Genomic DNA, 20,669 nt, shown 5'->3' with positions numbered 1-20,669 from the left:
ACAGGCTCATAATGTATTGTCTAGCTAATAAGAGGACAATGTTACATTTTGTCTTTTTAGAGTCAAAATGACGTTAACTCATACTTTAAAAGAGACTTAACGCCCTTCTGAATATTAACAGACAATATCTCCTCTTCACTTTTTGGTCTTTGTTGTTGTTACTTACCAATCTGCTAGCACATGAGTTATGTCTTGTCTTAGCACATCCAACAGCCCTCAGGACGTGGAAAGCATTTGTCAAATTCTAAAACAAAACAAAGGCAAAGAAACTACATATTAGAGTTTTTACGTGTGGAAATTAAATAAAAACTAACATCAAGGTAAATGTTCTAGGATGAATGATAACCGTTGTTAAAACATTGTTAAAACATTGTTGAAACATTGTCAAATGGCATGATCTTTTAGTACTGTTAAGATTCAAGCAGCGGACAATTTATTACAATTTACATCCATTTATTTTCAAAAAGTCACTCTTAATACCAAAACATGTCATCCTCTTAATTAATGGAACATTCTGAGGAAATGAGCAATAAAGAATACAAGCAAGACTTAAGAACTTCTAGCCCAGTCAAAAATATTTACATAAAAATCTCTCCAATTACAAACATGGTCGACAAAAATAGCAAATAAATAAATCTCCAAAGTTCACCAAAACACTGCTACATAACAGTTCATGCCCGTAGCACATTACACTTCCGACAGATCATTCCATCCTGTTATTTTCAAAATTGTTGATGAAAATCAAGAGTCATGTCTCCACAATAACCTAGTATATTGTCACAAGGAATTAACCTCAGTCGGTAGACTGCCCAGGTGGGGTATGCCAAATTCAAAATATTATTTCACACATGTTTTGACACCCGTACAGAATCATGAAGATATGCAGTTTTGTGGTGATATTCTTACGAATTAGACATACTTTCTTAGAGAGATTTGTAAAGAGGGTTTTCTTTCTAGACATCAAAGTTTGTAAGTTTAAGAAATTGAATTTCAGATTCCACAGTGTTTTGTTTGAATTGCTAGGTACCAGTTCTGTTTCATATCTGCTGTTATTCAATCATATATAAGTGTTATTGTTCATAAAAATTAATATTTTTCTTGGCATCTTTCACAAAATATTTTTGTTTAATCTCCTCTCATTGCCTCTTTAGTCCTATACCCCTTTTTTCCTTCTTCTCTCTCTCTCCCTCTCTCTCTCTCTCTCTCTCTCTCTCTCTCTCTCTCTCTCTCTCTCTCAATATATAAATATATAAATATATAAACTTTAGCTATCAAAAATAAATCATGTTGTCACAATCACAGAGTAGAGGAGCCAGGATTCAAGCGTACAGCCTTCTCTTTGTCTATTTTTCCCCAAACCTTTCTCTATGCAGTTATGACTTCCTATCAGAATCATACAACTTGGAACCAATTTTAACCATTCCTAATGTTTGCAGTCCTATGATTAGGTTGCCATGCACAAACAAATACAAATACAACTGTGTGATTGTAAGTGCCCAAGGAACTTTAAACTAATTTGATCAAACCACAATGTATGCTTGCTGACTCCCAGTAAGGTATTTGCCGAGAAATGCATGCGAAAGATTTTATTTACCTGAAATTGTTTGTTCTCTGTCTGATCTAACGGTCCACCTGTCTGTCTCTTCTTGCAGAGGCTGTGCAGTTGCCGTAGAAACAGCTGAGATGTGTAGGTCTTCCCGCTCCCGCTTTCACCGCTGCAGGGAGACAGAAAGAGCAGAAACATTCAGTAAAGATGATTTCAGCCAAATTTGATTGAGATAGTAAACACTAACAATGTCTCCATCAAAATGACTGCGTTCCAGTGCATGGCATGGTAAACATGACAGAAAAGCATTGATTTTCAAATCTGTACAGATATCTTGATGCTATTGATCAATATATCTTTACTTTGAAATTAAACTCAATACAGTTGAAATTTATTTTCATTGACATACCGGGTATACAAAAAGTAAATGTTATAAACATTGAAAAGAGAAATTACACAAGTAGAAAACCAACTTATATCTGTTAGACTGAAAAGTCCTAAATTGTGATTACATTGAACAAGGTACTGGTATGTTCAATAGTCATCACATTTCATGTAATGTACAAAATGTCCACAGCAGTACATATGACAAACATGATACAAATGATAATCATCCAAAATACTTTATATGCAAATGCTACATGATCTACATCCCTCTTACACAAATAAGAAGTTCATATCTTTGTCTGAAGTGAGAGGCTCGATCAGCACATCATTCCCAAACTAAGGAATGATCACTGAGCATATGAAACAGTTGAAATTATCACAAGCTGAGGCAGAACGATGATTCATAATCAATGAAATCATCCACTGAGAGCTTAGAAGAGCACAAGTTATATATAAACTGATATGAATTAATGCCCTTCTGACTCTCAATATCACGAGACAACATGCTCTTACCCTTTAATTAAATCTGGGGGGTGTTTCACAGAGATCCCAAGTTGGACTTAACAATTATGGAAAGCCGTAACATACTTGAAACTATTTTGTAAAAGTTATTTTAAAAGGCATAAAATGTTGATACATATCATTCATCTTTTCTATTATCAAGGAGATATGAAGTTCTTGATGTGGTATTAATGAAAAGTTTAAAATACTTGAATTTTTTTGCTTTTGAATATATTTCATTTAAGGCTACAAATGACTTTCCGCAATGTTTAAGTCCAACTTAGAATTAAGTTCGACTAAGGATCTTTGTGAAACACCCCCAGCTGGTATAGTAAGATAACTGGACATGACTAAATCTAACGAAACACAAACCAATCGTATAGCAGTAATTACCCAATGTGCACTTCTATCGACATAACTCACATAAGTAACAAGTTATACTGCACATATCTATTCCAATTCATGAAAATAGATTCTATTTGTAGACAAATAAATATAACAACTGATACTTTCAAAGGAGTCATGCTTTTCACACATTGCCCTATATATCCCTCTTAGCTCTCTTGGAAATTTAATGGATATTACAAATCTTTGTTAGAAAAGAAGAGGCTGCTCTAGCTAGCTCAACAAGTCTCTCAACAAAGTTACACCAGTGCATAAACACCTTTCCTCCCCTGCCCCAATTCGCCAGCACCTGTGCTAATAGTCGTCAAAGCGGTGATAAGTCCCCGATGTTTAATTGAGGTCACATCTCTGCAGAAGGGCCCAAACTCATTTCATGCCTTCTGCTACAAGAAAACAGCCCCAAGGCATTGAATCTGGGTATACACACTCAAAGTATATACTAGGAGTGGAATACCGCAGTAAAGTATGAAATTCAATGAACTTGCCCTACAACATAACAAAAATCAAACAAAGTCTAATAGCTGGATTACAGCTGGTCAAAACACAAAAATTACACCCTCACAATTCCCTCATAAATCAAATTCCCAGAACCTCTCTGCACTTTCACTGAGGGAAAACTTAACAGAAAAATACATTATATCTATCAAAGTGAATAACATTACAGGCTGATTAATTATTTATCATGGTCCCACATGATAATCCAATATTTTGCTATGAAAACCTATATATATACAGTATTGTAAACATTGATTTGTATTTTTTTTTAATTCATGATTTGGCAGGAAATTTCTTTATGATTGCAACATTATGTTATGTCCCTAATGAAGTTAAATGCATTAAGCTCTTGGCCTTCTAAAATCTAACTTTTCTTCTCTTTCCCATTTTCCCTATAAATGTATACAGCTCCCAATCTCTCCAATGTCAGTGCCAGTACATGTAATTGATACAGAAGTGCAAATATTAGTCTAATTAAAAGCATATCCATCAATCCATCCGTCAACATGTAAATAGATTTAATGCCACTACAATCTCTCTCCTCTCTCTCTCTCTCTCTCTCTCTCTCTCTCTCTCTCTCTCTCTCTCTTTCTCTTTCTCCACAAAACAGAAATTGTCAGTTTCAAATGGCCCTTTAATTTTCTAAAACAAAATCTGAAGCCAATAACTGTATGGTGGAACAATTGAAGCTATCAATAATGCCAGTTTGAAAAATTAATGTCCATAATCATACCTGTCTCAACAATTCCCTAATTTTTCAAAGACTCCACAAAAAATATCATTTGTGCAGTCTCATATTACACTTATAGACCTCCATCATTCATAGTACTAGTAGGCCCTACACAATTATATTCATTGACTTTTGCAATCACATTTGAGCTTTCTTCTTATGATCTATTAGATATAATTGCAGGGCCAAGGAGAAACTCTTCATAAAGATCATTATTGGAGCAGCAAGACGTGGCAGAAACAGGCTGACGTTACAAATGATGATAAATTGCATGTAAGAGCGAGAGATGCAATTATTGGATATCAATAGGACACCAATTACACAGGCTGCAATCCGCAAATGATCAATCACCTGGTTCTGTCGTCATCGTAGCAAAATGCGGGTTCTCGCACTATGAAAACCGCATCTAGATAACTTAAACCCTACAATCTATTGTTGGGGAAGAGAGACTGTTCGTATATACTAGGGATCTGCGGGCGAAGTGGACCAGAACCCGGTTTTGAATGGTAGATTATTCTTGGATAGATTAAATTTCATCCCCATCTTTCCCTAGGCCAACTAGAGCACCCTTCAAATGAAAGTTATTGTAGCAGTATTGTTGACATGAGCACCTTGACATTATAAATGGAGCCATTACAAGATTACATTTCATATAAATGCAGATTTTGAATGCTTTTTATCATTCATTTGAAAAGATTAAATGGTATTCAGTACAACTAGTTGTGGATGTTCTTCAATTGCTTGTCTATAATTAATACAGAGATGATTTCTAGGTTAATTCCATTCTGTGTGTACAAAACAGCAATATGAGAGTCCATCACAGCTTGGATCACAACTCTGATCTCAACTCATAGATGCATCAATCATTCATAAAAAGGAGGATTTACAAGCATAGATCAAAGATTTGCAGCATTGTAATATTTCATTTATTTAATTATTTATTTATTTTCAGTTTTATTTAAACAGTGTTGCCTCTTCACTTTAACAAAAACTATTGTCCTTGATGACCCTGGAAAATATGGTGCTTATAATCTGTTGAGAGACAGATCCACTTATCTACACGAGTTCATGCCCATCCATCACTCAACAGGAGATACAATTCAGTAATCAATCACTACATCTTTGTAAAGTGTTTTTTTCCCTCTTCGTTGTTGTAGTTTTTTGTAGTTGTTGTTTATGTTGTTATCGTTGCTGGTATCATCATTGCTATTGCTGTTAACTGTCATGTGATTGCTGTTGTTATTGATATTCAAAGTGCTCAGAAACTCATCCTTCTACAATCATGCAGCTACTTTAGAAGGGTAAACCACAAACAAATTAATACTGCAGGTGCCATAGACAACAGGCATCCACTAAGCTTACTCTTTGCAAGACATGTAGCATATTTGTATAAAGGTTTGCATCATGAGCATAGACATCGTACATTACATTTATCATTATCAATTTTGTATATTTTGTATCCATATCCTATTTATGTTCTTTGTAAACTATGTCTGAGCCTTTATTTTACATGTGAGTAAAACAAATATCCAATTGTTGCACTTACATTGGACTAATAAATTAATTGAATTGACTTCAATTCAATTATCATTATTATTAGAGCTAACTCATAATTAAAGGGCATTGTTTGAATTCGTATTGCCAATAATGAAAACTGAACTTCATTATATATGACAAAGAATAACCAATTAAGCAAATTAAATGCCCAAACGTCATCAGGAAAAAGAATACTTTTGATTGCTATTCCCACGGCCTTGGTAAATGATAATAAATATGAGTGTACTTCTATGTGAGGTCATCATCAAGGTAAACAGCTCTAAACCACAGTCCTGTATTCACATGGTTTTGGGGATTCTGTACTGTATAACGCTATTGTTCAAACAGATTTTGAGCAAACATTTCATCATTATTCATTCCCTTTGTTTCAGTTAAGATCACATTAATATAAAGGGTATTTATCTAAGCAAGAGTAGGCTTTAAAAAATTGTTTGCTTAGTATCACATATAAAATCTTTTGTTCATTTACGATTAGGGCAAATTTTTAATTTTCACTCTTAAGTTTTGTTTCAGAGGTTTTTCCTAAAGACAAAGTGGTTGATTTCCTAATATTAATTTAAGGCTTATCTGCTTTTTGATCTCTTTTCCCTATTCATAACACATTTTTGCTCCTTCCAAAACCTAAATGGAAAATTAAGGGTTGAAAATGATTGATTATGATTGATTAATGACATACTGATCATTCCTGAATTGCACTACAAATTTACTTAACAGCATTTATGGGCTTTGCATGTTTATACCATTTTTCATTGTGGTCATATTTATTTATCTTGTCCTACGTTAAACGTGGTTTAATTAGAAAGGTGTCAACAGATAAATCAAATATATACCACACCAATATAAAACCCTTTCCTGCCTCTGGTCTACACATTTTGAAGGTTTTTTCTAAGGCAGGGCTAACCACATCTTTTTCTCACATAATTTTGCAATTTGTAACCATTTTTACCGCTAATCCCCACAACAGTAGGACACCTACTTTGCGCTTCATTTTGCCCTGGTATGCAAAAAGTGAATATTCTCATATATTTTTTATTTTTCAATCCTGCCTGTCTATACAGAATGAGGATCAATTTATGTAATTTGTTTTGGTAATGGAGGATGGTAACACAAAAAGAGGAAACTAACTGTATAGATCTGTTTTATTCAGGTACGGCCAAATGTAACGGATGTCATAAACACGTAGAGATTGCAATCTACTTGTACATTTATTCTGATTAAAGGAAAAGCATTTAGGCAGTTTGCATTGAATTTGAGGCCAAAGAACTCCTCTTATTCAGAAATTTGATTCTTTTCTATCTTTCACAATACAGTAATGATATTTTTCAAAACCAATTGTTAGATGCGTTTTCACGTTGTCCTTTTGGAAAGGTTCAATGACCAAGCAATAAACAATCTTTCCCTTCCTTTTATTCTGGCAATTAGATTATCAGGACAGTAGTTTGGCATACATAACGAAATTCACTTTAGATAAAAAAATTATCACCTGCCAATCTCAAATGGTACCTAATCCTTGAAAAATTCAGTATTGTAAGCATTTTTCTCATCCCTATTCCAGTGATGGGTCAGTGGTATAGGAGAGTAGTCTCATAAACCAGGAGGACCTAGGTTCAATACCAAGACAATGTATTAGTGCCATCAGGTAGGCATTACTCCTCCATAACCCAAGTCCCTTGGATAGGACTTAAAAACTATAGGTCCATTGGTTGCTTTATAGGCAGTCAGGTAAAACAGAATTATCATCATCGCTGTCGTCATCATCATCACCATCATCATCATCATCATCATATTCATATTCATTATCATCATCATCATCGCGACCACCACCACTACCATCATCATCATCATCATCACCACCACCACCACCACCACCACCATCATCATCATCATCATCATCATCATCATCATCACCATCATCACCATCATCATTGCCATCATCATCGCCATCATCATCTTCATCATCATCATCGCCATCATCATCTTCATCATCATCATCATCTTCATCATCATCATCATCATCATCACGGCCGGCTCTTAAAATTCCACATTCAAATCAACCAGCAGACATGTACAGAATCAAAAACAATTAAACATAAAGCAGTATTAATTAGTAGTTCAGACTCGGAGCTGAACAAAGGCTTTTGGCTCAACATCATCAATGCCCTTGACAGTGCATGGTCTCATGTTTAGTTATTGAACCAACCAAACCCGCTCCTTCCCTGCTCTTCCGTGCACATGAATAAGATTGGGAAGTAGGCAAAAGACACACGGAGACAACACATGTCCCTGGGTACACGCAGCAGATCAAAGCACCCGGAAACCTAGCTGCGCTAATATCCTGGTGATGCCCCCCGTCGCCGTCGAACACATCCACGTTATTCGATTAAGGGGCCAATCGTGAAGCCTTACCGTAATCCAAACCGACTTTCAAACACTCTGATATGGTGTCAAGAGAGATATACGAGAGACGGTGTCCGACGAATAAATCGAACAAGACCTTTCGGCATTGTTCAAGTGATCCTAGGGAAGTGATTGAAATGGTAAATGAATATCCGCCAATCCCAATACTAATAAAATCTCAAAACTTCAGAAAAACTTTCCTGTAATAGGAAGTAGGTTGGAGCATTTTTCTCTGTCTTTTTTGTATTCTCTCTCTTTTTTTATTTTCTTGCTGTTTTCCCCATTCCCCATTCTCTTGTTGTTTAGTGTTTTCCAACTTTGAAATAATGAAAAGAAAACAAAGAAATGCAAAATGTTGAAAGACGTAGAGATTTGCATCGCCAATGAAATTAGAGGGATAACAAAGACTGGGAGTATTCAAAAATTAGTCACCTACATTCATTATTAATCCTTTCTGGCAACCAAAAGGTTGAAAGTATTGAATAAACTTTAATATTTCCTTGTATTTCATATGCTAAAGAATAACACATCAAAATTGATGACGATCATGAAAATATTGCTCTCTCCTTTCATTTTTTCTTTCTTCCAAGGAAAACATTTCCTCGGGCATCCAGACTCATTCCCTCGCTGATCAATCTTGCCCGAATCATCTTCTTTGTAAAGAAGTGTGAATCTCTGTTTGAATTACCAGCGATTTATCAACATAATCACCCATTAATCACCAGGAAATCTCAAGTGAGACATCCAACGCGTGACAAAATTATAAAAACACTATAATTTCAAAAATTATATGGACGGAATAACATTCACATGCAAAATCTATAATTTCATCACAAGAGTCATACGGGCAACTGTCATATCTTGCTCCGGGGGATGCTCTCTTGTTTTGCCTGCTGCGTCTCTTTCTCTCTCGTCGTCGCAGAGAATCAATTTTGGCAGCAGAAGCACGGCTTCTATTGATTCGGGATGTCTCCATCATATATCGATGGTTTTACTCATGGGCCCTCTAGAGTTCTCCTCTCACATCGTCCCTCTCATTCAGATAGGTTAACAAGTTAGACCATTCTTACAGCCCTGAAGTTTGAAATTGGGCTAATTTGTCATTGTGCTATTTAATAAATTAAATTTTCTTAAAAAGTAGTCTTCGCAAATATTCATTTACTGCGATATGTAATCCTATATGTCAATCATTCCTGACATATTGTCCTCATTGCCCATGGCAAGAGTTTAGATTCTTAGTTAATCAAGATAAAATTATCAAATTCTATGCATACTTTTAACAGAAGTGAAGTGAAGTAAACAATGAAAATTTAAAAAGGAATGTGAAGTAAAAGCTGTATCTGTTCTAGTAACATTGAGAACAAACTTCTAAGATATCCTAAATTTTCCTTCAAAAACATAAAGTGTTGGTTAATTTTCTAGTTGAAAAAGTCTAGAATTAGGATACATGTAATTCTGTTTATACATAGAATTCAATGCCACCTTTACTGCCAGCCGATTTCGAAATGATAAGAGATTCCTAATGAAAAACATCTCCATAGATTAAATAAAGACCATGCATGCACAGACAGAGGAATAAAATGAAAGCAGAGAAATACTGGGACGTAGTCCCAGACTACTCAAAGTCATGTGGGATGTTCGAGATGATCAGGTCTAGAGATGAGACGCACTCATAATGCTTCTCAAGGACTCAGATTGTCCTTTACCTACATCTGTCATCTCAAATACTGCACTGCAACTCTTCAAACTGGGCAATATATCCCCAAACTTCATAACCTACATTTACAGCTCACTGCATGAAGTGAAGAGCCATTTCAGGAGTTGTGATATTAGAAAAATGCCTCGACTAAGGTTAGAAAACCTTGATGCACATGCTAAATCCATTCCTAGCTATAGATGTGTCCCCCCCCCCCCCCCCTGCCACTCCAAAAAATAAAAAAGTATATAATGCCCTTGAAACAGATGACATGTTTCAAGTGAAAAGAAGAAATCCACTACTTTAGCTTTCGTGAGTGTGCTTGAAGATGGTAATGGATTTTGAAGAGGCAAACATATTTTGAGCTAATGGGTGACATTCAGTTCAGGTAACAAGAAGTCAATGTTTATATCATTTTGGTGTATTACGGACAAACTTGGCAGGTTGTGTATGGTAGCATGGCAACATCTTACGTCAAATTGCCGTCTATATATCATCTCCTGAGCGACGGAAGGACGTTAGCTTGTATCCATTTTTAGAGTTAATGCCCTTCTAGCTCTCACCAGGGCCCCATTTTACAAAAACTTGTCATCAGTAACAAATGACAGTTTTTGTTATAAGCTAGTGAAATCCTTGCTTCTGATTGGCTATTAGCAGATTTGTCACTGGTTTTTGTCATGTCATTGAAAAAAGGCTTTGTGAAACAGGTCCCAGAAGGCCAGAACTCATCCATAAAATGGCCTACTGTTTCTTTTCACTTTAATATGCATCTCTATGGAGTATGGGAGCGACCTGTATTAATTGTCTTGTTACCAGTTTCACAGGCTCCCAAAATGTTACATCTATAACCTGTAGCTATAAGTAGAGGAACATACCTTAGAATGACAGCCTGAGGTCTGCGCTGTTCCACAAGCTGTGCATGGACTCGCTGGGCTAGCTTCTGGAGATGAGGGTACTGACTAGGCTGACTGTGCTCCAGGACCTGGTCCTGTGATAGACCTCTGTGTGGGTTCAGTGCTATGATGATTGGTCCTATCTTTGTCTGCAAAATGGGGAAATAAAAAAAAGGGTGTACATTACATCCCTGTTTTTCCATCAACCCTCTCTGTCACACGCAACATGGAATTATATATACAAAATTTCTATCTAATTTTGTATACCTAACAATGGAACCATTTTGTGGCAAGAAAATTGCACAAATATGGAGAACTTGATGTTCCTACGAGTTTAATGCAAAAGAGAATTTCTGGTTTCACAATACTAATCCTGTAACTTTAATTGCTCACCTGACACTCTCCGCACATCCACCTCTGCTGTAGGGCCTTACACACACTCTCCTCAGCCACGGGTCGCGGCATCTTGACCAGGTCATTCAGTCGCCCGTAGAGGTCAGAGGTCAAAGGTGGTGTCCTGCGCTGCTGGTTGGCCGCCGAGGACAAGCAGGAGCACGAGACGGAGTACGAGGAGCTGTTCGGCGCGGTGGACGATGTCGTTGATGAGGCCGAGGAGATGGAGGAAGAAGCGGAGAGGCTCTCTGCGAGGTTGTCACTGTAACCAGAATCTGAAGAGGTCAAGAGAAGAAGAACAGAAATTGCCAAAATTAGAATATAAATATCTTATCACACTTAGATGATTAATAACTAATCTTTATAATTTGAAACCAATGACTGTCTATGTAAATCTAATCTACTATACTGTCTATACACTGCAGATAAATATCACTGTTAGAAAAGAAAAGTTTTGGGGAAAACACATACAAGGCATAAGTAAACGAGTGAACAAGAAGCTGATGGGCACCTACAGGACTTTAAGAAATCCCCTATAGGGCTGTAAGAAAAAATCCATGAAAGAATTGTTATAACCAGAGTAACTTGATGATGAATTTTGTATATTTTCAAAGTCCCTTCCGTGGCTGACCAGCCTACAAGGAAAGAAATGACAAGAAAGTCTTTCCTTCTAGTCCACAGATAAATTTTAATAAAAAAATAGAATTCATATCATTTCTCTAATGGTGTACACCACTTGATGCGGTGCAGCAAACCACAAGTACATTACTCTCTCAAGAAACAAGCTCTTTTCTAAATGAGTTAATGACTTGACAGTGTATAGCACCAACCCTGCAGGTTCATTAACGAGCACTCAGAGATGGGGAAGCCCCCTTGGCAGGATGACCCAAGGTTCAACCTCAGCTACGGGTTGGTGATTAGCTAGTGAAGCTGTGGTCTAGGATGTTTCTTGAGGGGGCGCAACTGAAGTCTGGCATAAAATCATTAGGTGTGGTGGTGGCCATCATCACCCTCAATCAGGAGAAGAACTTTCGGATTGTAAAAGTGATGTTACAACCTCACTTAAAAAAATTACCGCTATCTTCCATATTATCTCTGCTTCCACTTTATCTCTTCATGAAAAGGAAATGAGGACTGACATTGCAACTAAGTAATGCTATAATACAGCCTCACTTAAACTTTTCCCTCCTTTCTTCTCTTTCTTCTCTTTTATCTCTCTTTCCACTTTTTCTTTCGATCCTCCTAGATGGCTAATAAACTTGACAACTGCAACAAAGTGATCTTACATCCTAACTTCAAATATTACTTTGATATTCCCTATTTCATCTCTCTTAATGCATATTCTTAAGAAAAACTTTGGGATTACAATCTAGTGATGAAACAACCTCTCTTGAATTCTATTTCACCTCACTTTATATTCATACAGTCAGAGATCTTTGGGATTGCAACCAGATAACTGAAACAAATTCACTCAAAATGTTCCTCTTATCTTAAAAATATCTCCTCATTCCTGATTTGTCAACTTTAATTGAATTTGTCACTCTGAAGTTTCTATTAAGTTCTGTTCATTTTTGCCTTATGCTTTGTATTCCTTTCAATCTGTCTGTCTGTCTGTCTGTCAGTCTCACTGTCTGCATCTCTGTCTGCCTGTATGTTTGTCTGATTGATCTGTTCCTTTCTTTGTATTCCTATCTTCATCAACAAATAACAGTCTATCTCTACCTCCATCTGACTGTCCTTCCTCCCGCCTCTAACTTGAATTGAATGCCCTCCCCCCCCCCCCTTTTCCTCTCCCCCCCCCCCCCCCCCCCCCCCCTCTCTCTCTCTCTCTCTTCTCTCTCTCTCTCTCTCTCTCTCTCTCTCTCTCTTTCTCTCTCTCTCTCTCTCTTTCTCTCTTTCCCTCTCTCTCTCTCTCTCTTCTCCCCCCTCTATCTCTCTGCTCCATCTCTCCTGTTTCTCTTTCTCTTTCCCTCTCTCTTCTCTCTCTCTCTCTCTCTCTCTTCCTCTCTCTCTCTCTCTCTCTCTCCTCTTTCTCTTCTCTCTCTCCCTCTCTTTCTCTCTTCTCTGTCTCCCTCTCTCTCCTGCTCTTTCTCTCTCTTTCTGCCTTTCTCTATCTCTCTCCCTCTGTCTCCCACAGTCAGTGTGGGGAACGCATCCCTCCCTTTGAAGAGCCACGGATGAACTGGCGGTCATTGACCCCACTCCAAGAGTGAATCCTGGAGGAAAACACAGTGGTTTCAGATTTCCCACAGATAGATGGGATGTTGTATCTATGGCGATGGCTGGATAAATGGTCTATGCCTGTTCTTTTGTCACAGAGTCTGCATGAGAAATGGTCCATATAATGCAGCAAGAATACCATGGGATGATCAAAGTCCTCTGTGGTCATGGAGCGAAACGGAGAGTAACACCATTTGCCCTCCCCCCCCCCCCCCTAAAGACGTGCACATACTTTCACACATTCTATTACCGAAATGATTGATGACTGTTTTCTGACAATCTGAAGTCAGAATGGTAACTTAAAACTGAATGCAAAAAAAAAAATCATGAGGAGTAGGCAGAGTGCTATCAATTTCTTGAACAGTCATCATGAACTGTATGCTATATGTCCTTTGGTGATACCACAAATTATTCAATAATAAAGAAAAGGAAGATAGGATCAAATTCTAGATGTTTCACTCAAGTGATTCTGGTTGAAAGTGAAGAAGTGTTGGTTATGTTGAGGTAATTGCTGCGGCATATAATGTGCATATATTAATTTCTGTTTTTTTTTTCAACATCATTATTGCCATTTGGGAGTACAAAGCCAAAACAAACGTACAAAGGAGAAAAAGAAAATCTAAATTTCAACAAGACTGATGCAACTTTTCACAGATTAGACTTACAAATGAGCAATTAATTAAAATTTTGGAGCAAAAAAAATATATTAGCGAATTCATTTTTTTTTGTAATGCAATATTCACATTACCACCACTATTGGCTTCATTACTGCAATATATATATCCTATTCTGCATCAAATGCGGCGTGCCCTGAATCAGGATTTCATAAATATCTTGTTCTAGTTATAAATAGCCTACAAATCACATTAGTTGATCCCTATGGAAAATATTTCAATCACACAACACAACCCATATCACCTGCTTATATTCTTATACCATGCATTCACAAGAATGGTCAATTCTGCTCAAACCACCTTCCTCTGATTAATACGACCACATCTCTAGGCTCTATAGCTTTATCGCACACACCGAACGTCTTTCTTCAACTACAAAAGATTTTCCATCCAGGTCAATCCAACCCTATGAATATTTCAGCGATTTACTGAGCCACAAGATTGCAGAAAAAGGGCCATATCTGGAGGGGGAATCTCCATGATGTTGTCCATGATGTAAAGAGGGAGGTATTATTTAGTACAGGATCACACACAAAAGGCGAATCCTTGCCTGTAAACCTAATAGTCTGCACGACTGTTTCCGTCCAATCAAACAATCGAGCCTTGCATGGCTTCTCCCGTCTGGAAAACTTGATGAGGTCAAATCTTAAGCTGTTCAATGAGTTGTAAGGTCTACAAGACACATCAACAAACAAAGGATGAAGAGGATGTTGCACAATATTTAGGGGCCACTTTTATGGCAATTCTTACTGCAAGGAGAAATTTATCAACTGTTCAATGCATATATCTTCACTTTTACTAGGCTGCAACTGAACCTATTTCTCTCATTTCCACAGAATGGCTTGCCATTAACTCTTCCCATCAGTATCTTATTGTACATAACATGGTCGAAATATGATATGATGTGACAAATCTTGGTTTGTAATCGAAAGTCACTAATATTTCCCTCTTCATGAAATAAGCCTGAATGAAATTATTCAAAATCCGAACAGTTAGAAGTTAATCATCCTATCAGGGAAAGACATATTCCTCGCGCATAAAAGAAGCAGTGTCCACAAATTAGTTTATTTTAACTCTCCCTTTTCCACTTGAAAAACTCCTTTACTTACCTACAGAGTCCAGCTAATCTGAAACCTTGCCAATTGCAAGGAAGAAGCTCCACTTTTTCCAACACGAAGAACAGACAACAAAACTTATGTTCAATGGCTATTGTTATCAAGTCACCAGCCACACAACAGATAGCTCTTCAATTTCCCTGCCAGCTATCCATCTGCCACTGGGTCTCTCCTTGATGAAAGCACCGAATCAAATTCTATTTCAAAAAGAACTGTCTGGTAACATTTAACTGATGTATGCTCAGAGTCTGTTGGCTCTTGCAGCTATGTTCCGAGAAGAATGTACAAGGTGGTTTTTCTTGGTGAGAGACCAGACTGAATACTGCTACTTGCACATCTCCTTAGCACACAATGTTGGGTTTTTTTCAGTCTATGCCAAGTTCTTGTCTCCTGCGTTATTATGTTCACAACCAAAAGTCCATGGCAGTAGTCAGCATTAAAAATCAAACATTGCCATTCTATTCTCTTTGCTCGACATTATAGAAATAATTACATATCCAGGCATGCACTTTATTAACAAACGCTATCAAAACTAGCTATTTTAAGAGTATCCCTTTTCCATGCAGTACAATGTTGATGGTCAATTGTTTCCTGCGAAGTATTAGCTCCAAATGTACACTGTGACTGTCTGTGACAAAGCTCTTTCTAAAACTGCAGAACTCTTCAAAAATTAACCTCCCCGCACAAATGAGCCAAAAACCTCTGCATAATTCATGCAAAGCCGCAGGTGTAAATCCAAGTCATCGACTCTGACAATAGAGATGTTTTTTCTTTGCACGATTCTGTGAAGAAGCCATTCTACAGATTACCACTCGAGTATTTAAGGTGGCTGATTAGTCAGCTCAAAACAAACAATTTGGGCACAGTTAACAAAATCAAATATTGACTTTTCGAGTAGATTATAAAACAAACTACGGTTTTGCGGCTTTGGGATTGCCTCCCAACCGATGAGTGGTCTGTTTGCAATGCCCAGTGCAGGGTCAAGCTGCCAAGTAGTGGTCAATTCACTCGGACATTTGCCCTTTTCACACTTGTATGGTTGAAGTACCATGGCACAATCTATACCACAATGTAGTCGAAAAAATAGTTTGCAAGAACTCATCCCACATTCTTTGGATGAAATGAGCACAATATGTCCGGCAAAATGAATCATCAATGATATCCAAGTACACTTTAGAACATCTCTATTTCCACCCGACCAGTTCACACATGCCTCCAGCTGACCAAAGAGTTATCAAATGATGTATATATGTGAACAGCACTTATCCACCATAAGGACTAACATTATGAAGATAACTCCTCAGTGAGTCACGAACAAATATTAAAGGGATCGTTTAACAATGTTAAATCTGAGATACACGGTCCTACATGTTATCAGTGTCTGTGATATAGTGTAACGTTGAAGCCCTAAAAAAATCGCGCTTCAAAATGATCAAGAAGTGCCTCAAAAAAGTAAAAATCTTTGAGAGACCGGTTATACCATACTCGTTTTCCCCAATAGACTGTAGTGTTATGAAAACCGTCAGGCGAACGGTTTTCAAAATTTGTAATTCCAATCATAAATATCTTGATAATCGGACAGGCGATCGGCATGTAAAAGTCATGGGGTTCCTGACTGACCTAAAGGTTTATAATTATCATTGCATCATGAGCTAAATCCAGAATTTTATTTCAGAATCTGAGACAAAGTTACCGGATCCCTTTAACATAATGGAAATATTTGGGTAGATAATGTTGATTTTGAGGCACACACATAACTGTGGTAATCTTCACAATGTGGTGGTCAGTTTTGTTTGATGGAGGTATTGGTCATTAAGTAAACAATTAAGCCCTTCTTAGGTAGGTGTCTAATCAAACGTAATTGGTCATTACTATGGTAGCTCTTTGTGCGCGTATAATTGAAAACCCTACAAGGAAGGAAGACATTTTGGGTTCACAAGTTCAGCTTCAAGCTCTGATTCCTCTTTCTTCGGTTCTGCTTTCAAGTTTAAGTTTAAGATTAAGATTTGCCACTTGAAGAATCATCATTGTCAAGCTCATTTCCACAGCTTTGTACAATTCCTTTTATGCATTACCAATATATTCCTTTATTCCCCTCCAACATCAAAATGCACAATAGATGTCCCAACTTTTCCAAGGTAGTGAAGGTAGTGTCTGGCATTTCCACTTTAATTTCAAATAAATTACCTGTTAATGTTTTCAAGATGTTCACTCAGACTCTTAATTACCAGATACATAATCCCAATACCCATTTTAAGGATTCTTTTCACTTATGGCCAGTAAAAACAAATAAGGTAATGAAATCAGTACAACATAATTCCCTGTGATTTGGAACTCCATCCCCAAAGATGTTTCTGAATGCAAGTCAGTTAATTCCTTCAAAAAAAGTTGAAGCAGTTTCTTTATTGTTTTTGTTTATCTTTGCTTTGGGAACTATGCTTGAACAAGGCCTATTAAGGGCTTTATTTATGTAGTTCCCCATTTCATTTTCTAAATTTGTTTATGAATTATATTGTATCTTTTGTATCAATGTAATTTTTAATCAAGAATGAAATAAATGTGAATCAAATCGAATAACTACCAAAGCACAAAAAGGACCAAGCTAGCCAATAGGAATATATAACTGTGCATTTGTGAGCGACAATTTTACAAACACGGCATAGATTTGAAATGCTTTTCAAGACCTGTCAAATCTAGACCAATAGATGATCACAGACAGGATGGTATAAAGATGATGATATAAACAGACTTCTTGAAATAACTGAAGGATTAGGAAGGATTTAGATAGATTATGACCTATTTGGAAGGATTTGTGGTCAATATCGAAACTAATCTATAAGCTGTGAAGTTCATCCAAAAGAAATTCCTAGGAATTAATGGTGGGTTTAGAGATGAAGTGGCTGACAATCAAAGAAAGATCTCCATCCTCCACCCGATATTCTGGTTTAACCAGCATCAACCTCTCCAGTTGTTCTTCCGTCTATGTATACTTCCCAAAATATGTATGCAAACAAAATGTGCCTTGTACAGTTCGTCCTTGTTTTCACGAAGTGACGGTAGTGAGGAAAATCGTAACGCAAAGTGAATGCAATTTTTTTTCACTACCGTCACTTCGTGAAAACAGCGACGAGTTGTTTAATATCCAAATTTATCAAGTCAGATATCTTTGACTTCCAAATTTATCAAGTCAGATATCTTTGACTTCCGTTTCATTCAAAACAGATCGTAAATTCATTATTAGTTTAATCATGCCAAATATCAGGAAGAAAATAAAATGACTTTTGTCATGTATTGTTGTAAATAATCTTTATTTCATTATATGAACGAATAAAGTCTCTCAAAAGAGGATAAAGAGGATAAAGAGGGAAGAAAAGAAAATGGAAGGGGGCAAATAATCTATTTCACTCGGCAGCCATTTCATTTTTGTTGTTGTTATCTAAAATAATCTTTTATGATTATAATACATTGCAGAATTGATATAAAAAGCTTGTTGGAACGTTTTTCTTCAGAACTGCGACAGTTGAGTACATGTAAAATTAATAAAACTGTCCTTTAAACAGACATACTTTACACCCCAACATGCATGAAATGGGACAACTAGTCTGACAGCCAACAGGATGAGGTCATCGTTTAGATATGGACTTCATCAATGTCAAGACTCTAGAGGGGGTGTTTTAGTCCTTTGTATACAAAGACTAAAACAAGAATACAGAAGAGATTACACTCTGACAGAGACAAATGTTGGTCTTGATTTGTTTAAGGCTCTTGAGATTTTAGATAAGATTTGAAATAAAACTCAAATATGTCAGATTTCAAAACTGTTTCACACTATCAGATATCTATAGGACAGACACTCCTTGTTACATTTCTTCTTCTTTTTTCATCTCACAGGGAGTGCTTATTCAATATTTGACAAACATGTATTCATTTTTATCATCACAAACCTGGGGAAAAGGTGCGGAAATGGAACATGTATATATTATCATCCAAAGACCTGCATGTGTTCTTTTACCCTCAATAAAGCCTCTTTCTGTAAAAAAAAACTTCTTTTCTTCTTACCATATTTTCTTATATCTGCTTTCTTTTCAATATTTACTCCACATAACATATAGAATATCATCAAGAAACTGTGAATGGGACACAATAATTAATAGGATATCAAGTAGCAGATTTTGCAATGTTCTTTATAAAAAATCACCTAAAAAATCATTCCAATGTATCTGTTTGTATCTTAGAGATCGTGAAACTACCTTATTCAGCACTACATAGCTCAGATACATAGCAGGTGATGTATAAAATAGGTAAGTTATGTCAGGGATAAATATTTCTAAAGACTGCCTCGAAATCAGAGGCAAAACAGACGACTTCAGACAAAAGTCAAAGTAAACACCTCTTGAGATGTTTATTTGCAGATTTCTTTCAAAGGTCTTTACTCGGCAACATCCCTTAATCATACAACTTATCTCGGATTGAGTTGCATTTGTACCTGTAGAGAAAATTTTCTTCCCTTTACTTTCATATGACTGCATAATTCCAGGATTCTCAAATCCTGTGTTTGGTGTTCGATAAAGGCACTTTCAAAATCATTCTTGCTAAATTAAAGTTTTTACTTTTCTTCCATATCTGATTTTTTTTCTTCTTACTTACTGCTTTCTCTCTCTCTCTCTCTCTCTCTCTCTCTCTTCTCTCTCTCTCTCTCTCTCTTCTCTCTCTCTCTCTCTCTCTCTCTCTCTGTCTGTCTGTCTGTCTCTCTCTTCTCTCTTCTCTCTCTCTCTCTCTCTCTCTCTCTCTCTCTCTTTCAGTAAATGATTAATTGATCAATTTATTATTTTCAATGTGAATGGACGATGATGTAGCGACTTTTCTGGGCGCTCAGCCTGAAATACCACAAACTGACAACAAACCAGCATTAAGCCCCACACCCACTACTCATACAATGAATAGGACAGTTCACATCAAGCCATGCATATCCACAATGTTTATATCTTATCAAGACAAGGCCATGTGATAAACACCACATTCATTTTATGCGGTGTGCTTGAAAATGTAATCTAAATGAGATCTCATGAGCTGTGGATAGCATTGGTACGTGGTATCGTATCAGATCATTTCATTTACTTAATTACACAGCAAATCACATAGGAAAATGTTGTCCTTTCTGAATTCTATTTGTAAAGGGATCACAGAAGAGGGAAAGATCTGGTGAAGGAAGAGAATGAAAGAGAGAAAAAATAAACTGGGAGGGAAAAATTAAAGAGACCATAATACTGCAGCACATACAGAATCTGAATGACTTACGACACGCATACCTGCTCGCTGGTAAATTTCATGACATTCACATTTCTTGAACTATGTTTATAGACAAAGAAGATTTCTCCCAGTCAATGAATCCTGTCAATGTTTCTATGTGGTGGTGGTGTGGAGGTAAACATGAAATGACAACCACAGGCATAAAGACTTTGAAGTGTACTTCATGGAATTGTTTTCTGTGGGTCAAATGAGAGTGTATAGTTCAATAACCTGCCAATGAGGGGTTCCTTTGTTTCACAGTGAATGTACACATGGTTTCATCAGCATGACTGTAGGAGGTTTCTATGTCAAAGTATTGCAACAATTACTGAAAAGGCAAGAGATTTTAAGAAAAGGAACTCAACTGGATC

The 20,669-nt window shown here is 36.8% G+C and overlaps 1 protein-coding gene across 1 annotated transcript in view; it reads right to left on the bottom strand.

The window, feature by feature from the left end:
* The window catches only part of LOC100892611 (unconventional myosin-X), a 55,541-nt gene that overhangs the window by 18,559 nt on the left and 16,313 nt on the right, over positions 1-20,669 (bottom strand). The window contains exons 3-6 of the mRNA XM_030985073.1: positions 11,001-11,275; positions 10,590-10,756; positions 1,595-1,715; positions 167-244 (exon numbers count right to left, since the gene is read on the bottom strand). Coding sequence (XP_030840933.1) covers positions 167-244; positions 1,595-1,715; positions 10,590-10,756; positions 11,001-11,275 — 641 coding nt within the window. The remainder of the gene's footprint in view (positions 1-166; positions 245-1,594; positions 1,716-10,589; positions 10,757-11,000; positions 11,276-20,669) is intronic.

Source organism: Strongylocentrotus purpuratus, unplaced genomic scaffold (genome assembly GCF_000002235.5).
Source record: "Strongylocentrotus purpuratus isolate Spur 01 unplaced genomic scaffold, Spur_5.0 spur5_scaffold_14, whole genome shotgun sequence".
Taxonomy (NCBI): Eukaryota; Metazoa; Echinodermata; class Echinoidea; order Camarodonta; family Strongylocentrotidae; genus Strongylocentrotus; species Strongylocentrotus purpuratus.
The sequence above is the reverse complement of the archived record's forward strand: the minus strand, read 5'-3'. Positions and strand labels throughout refer to the sequence as shown.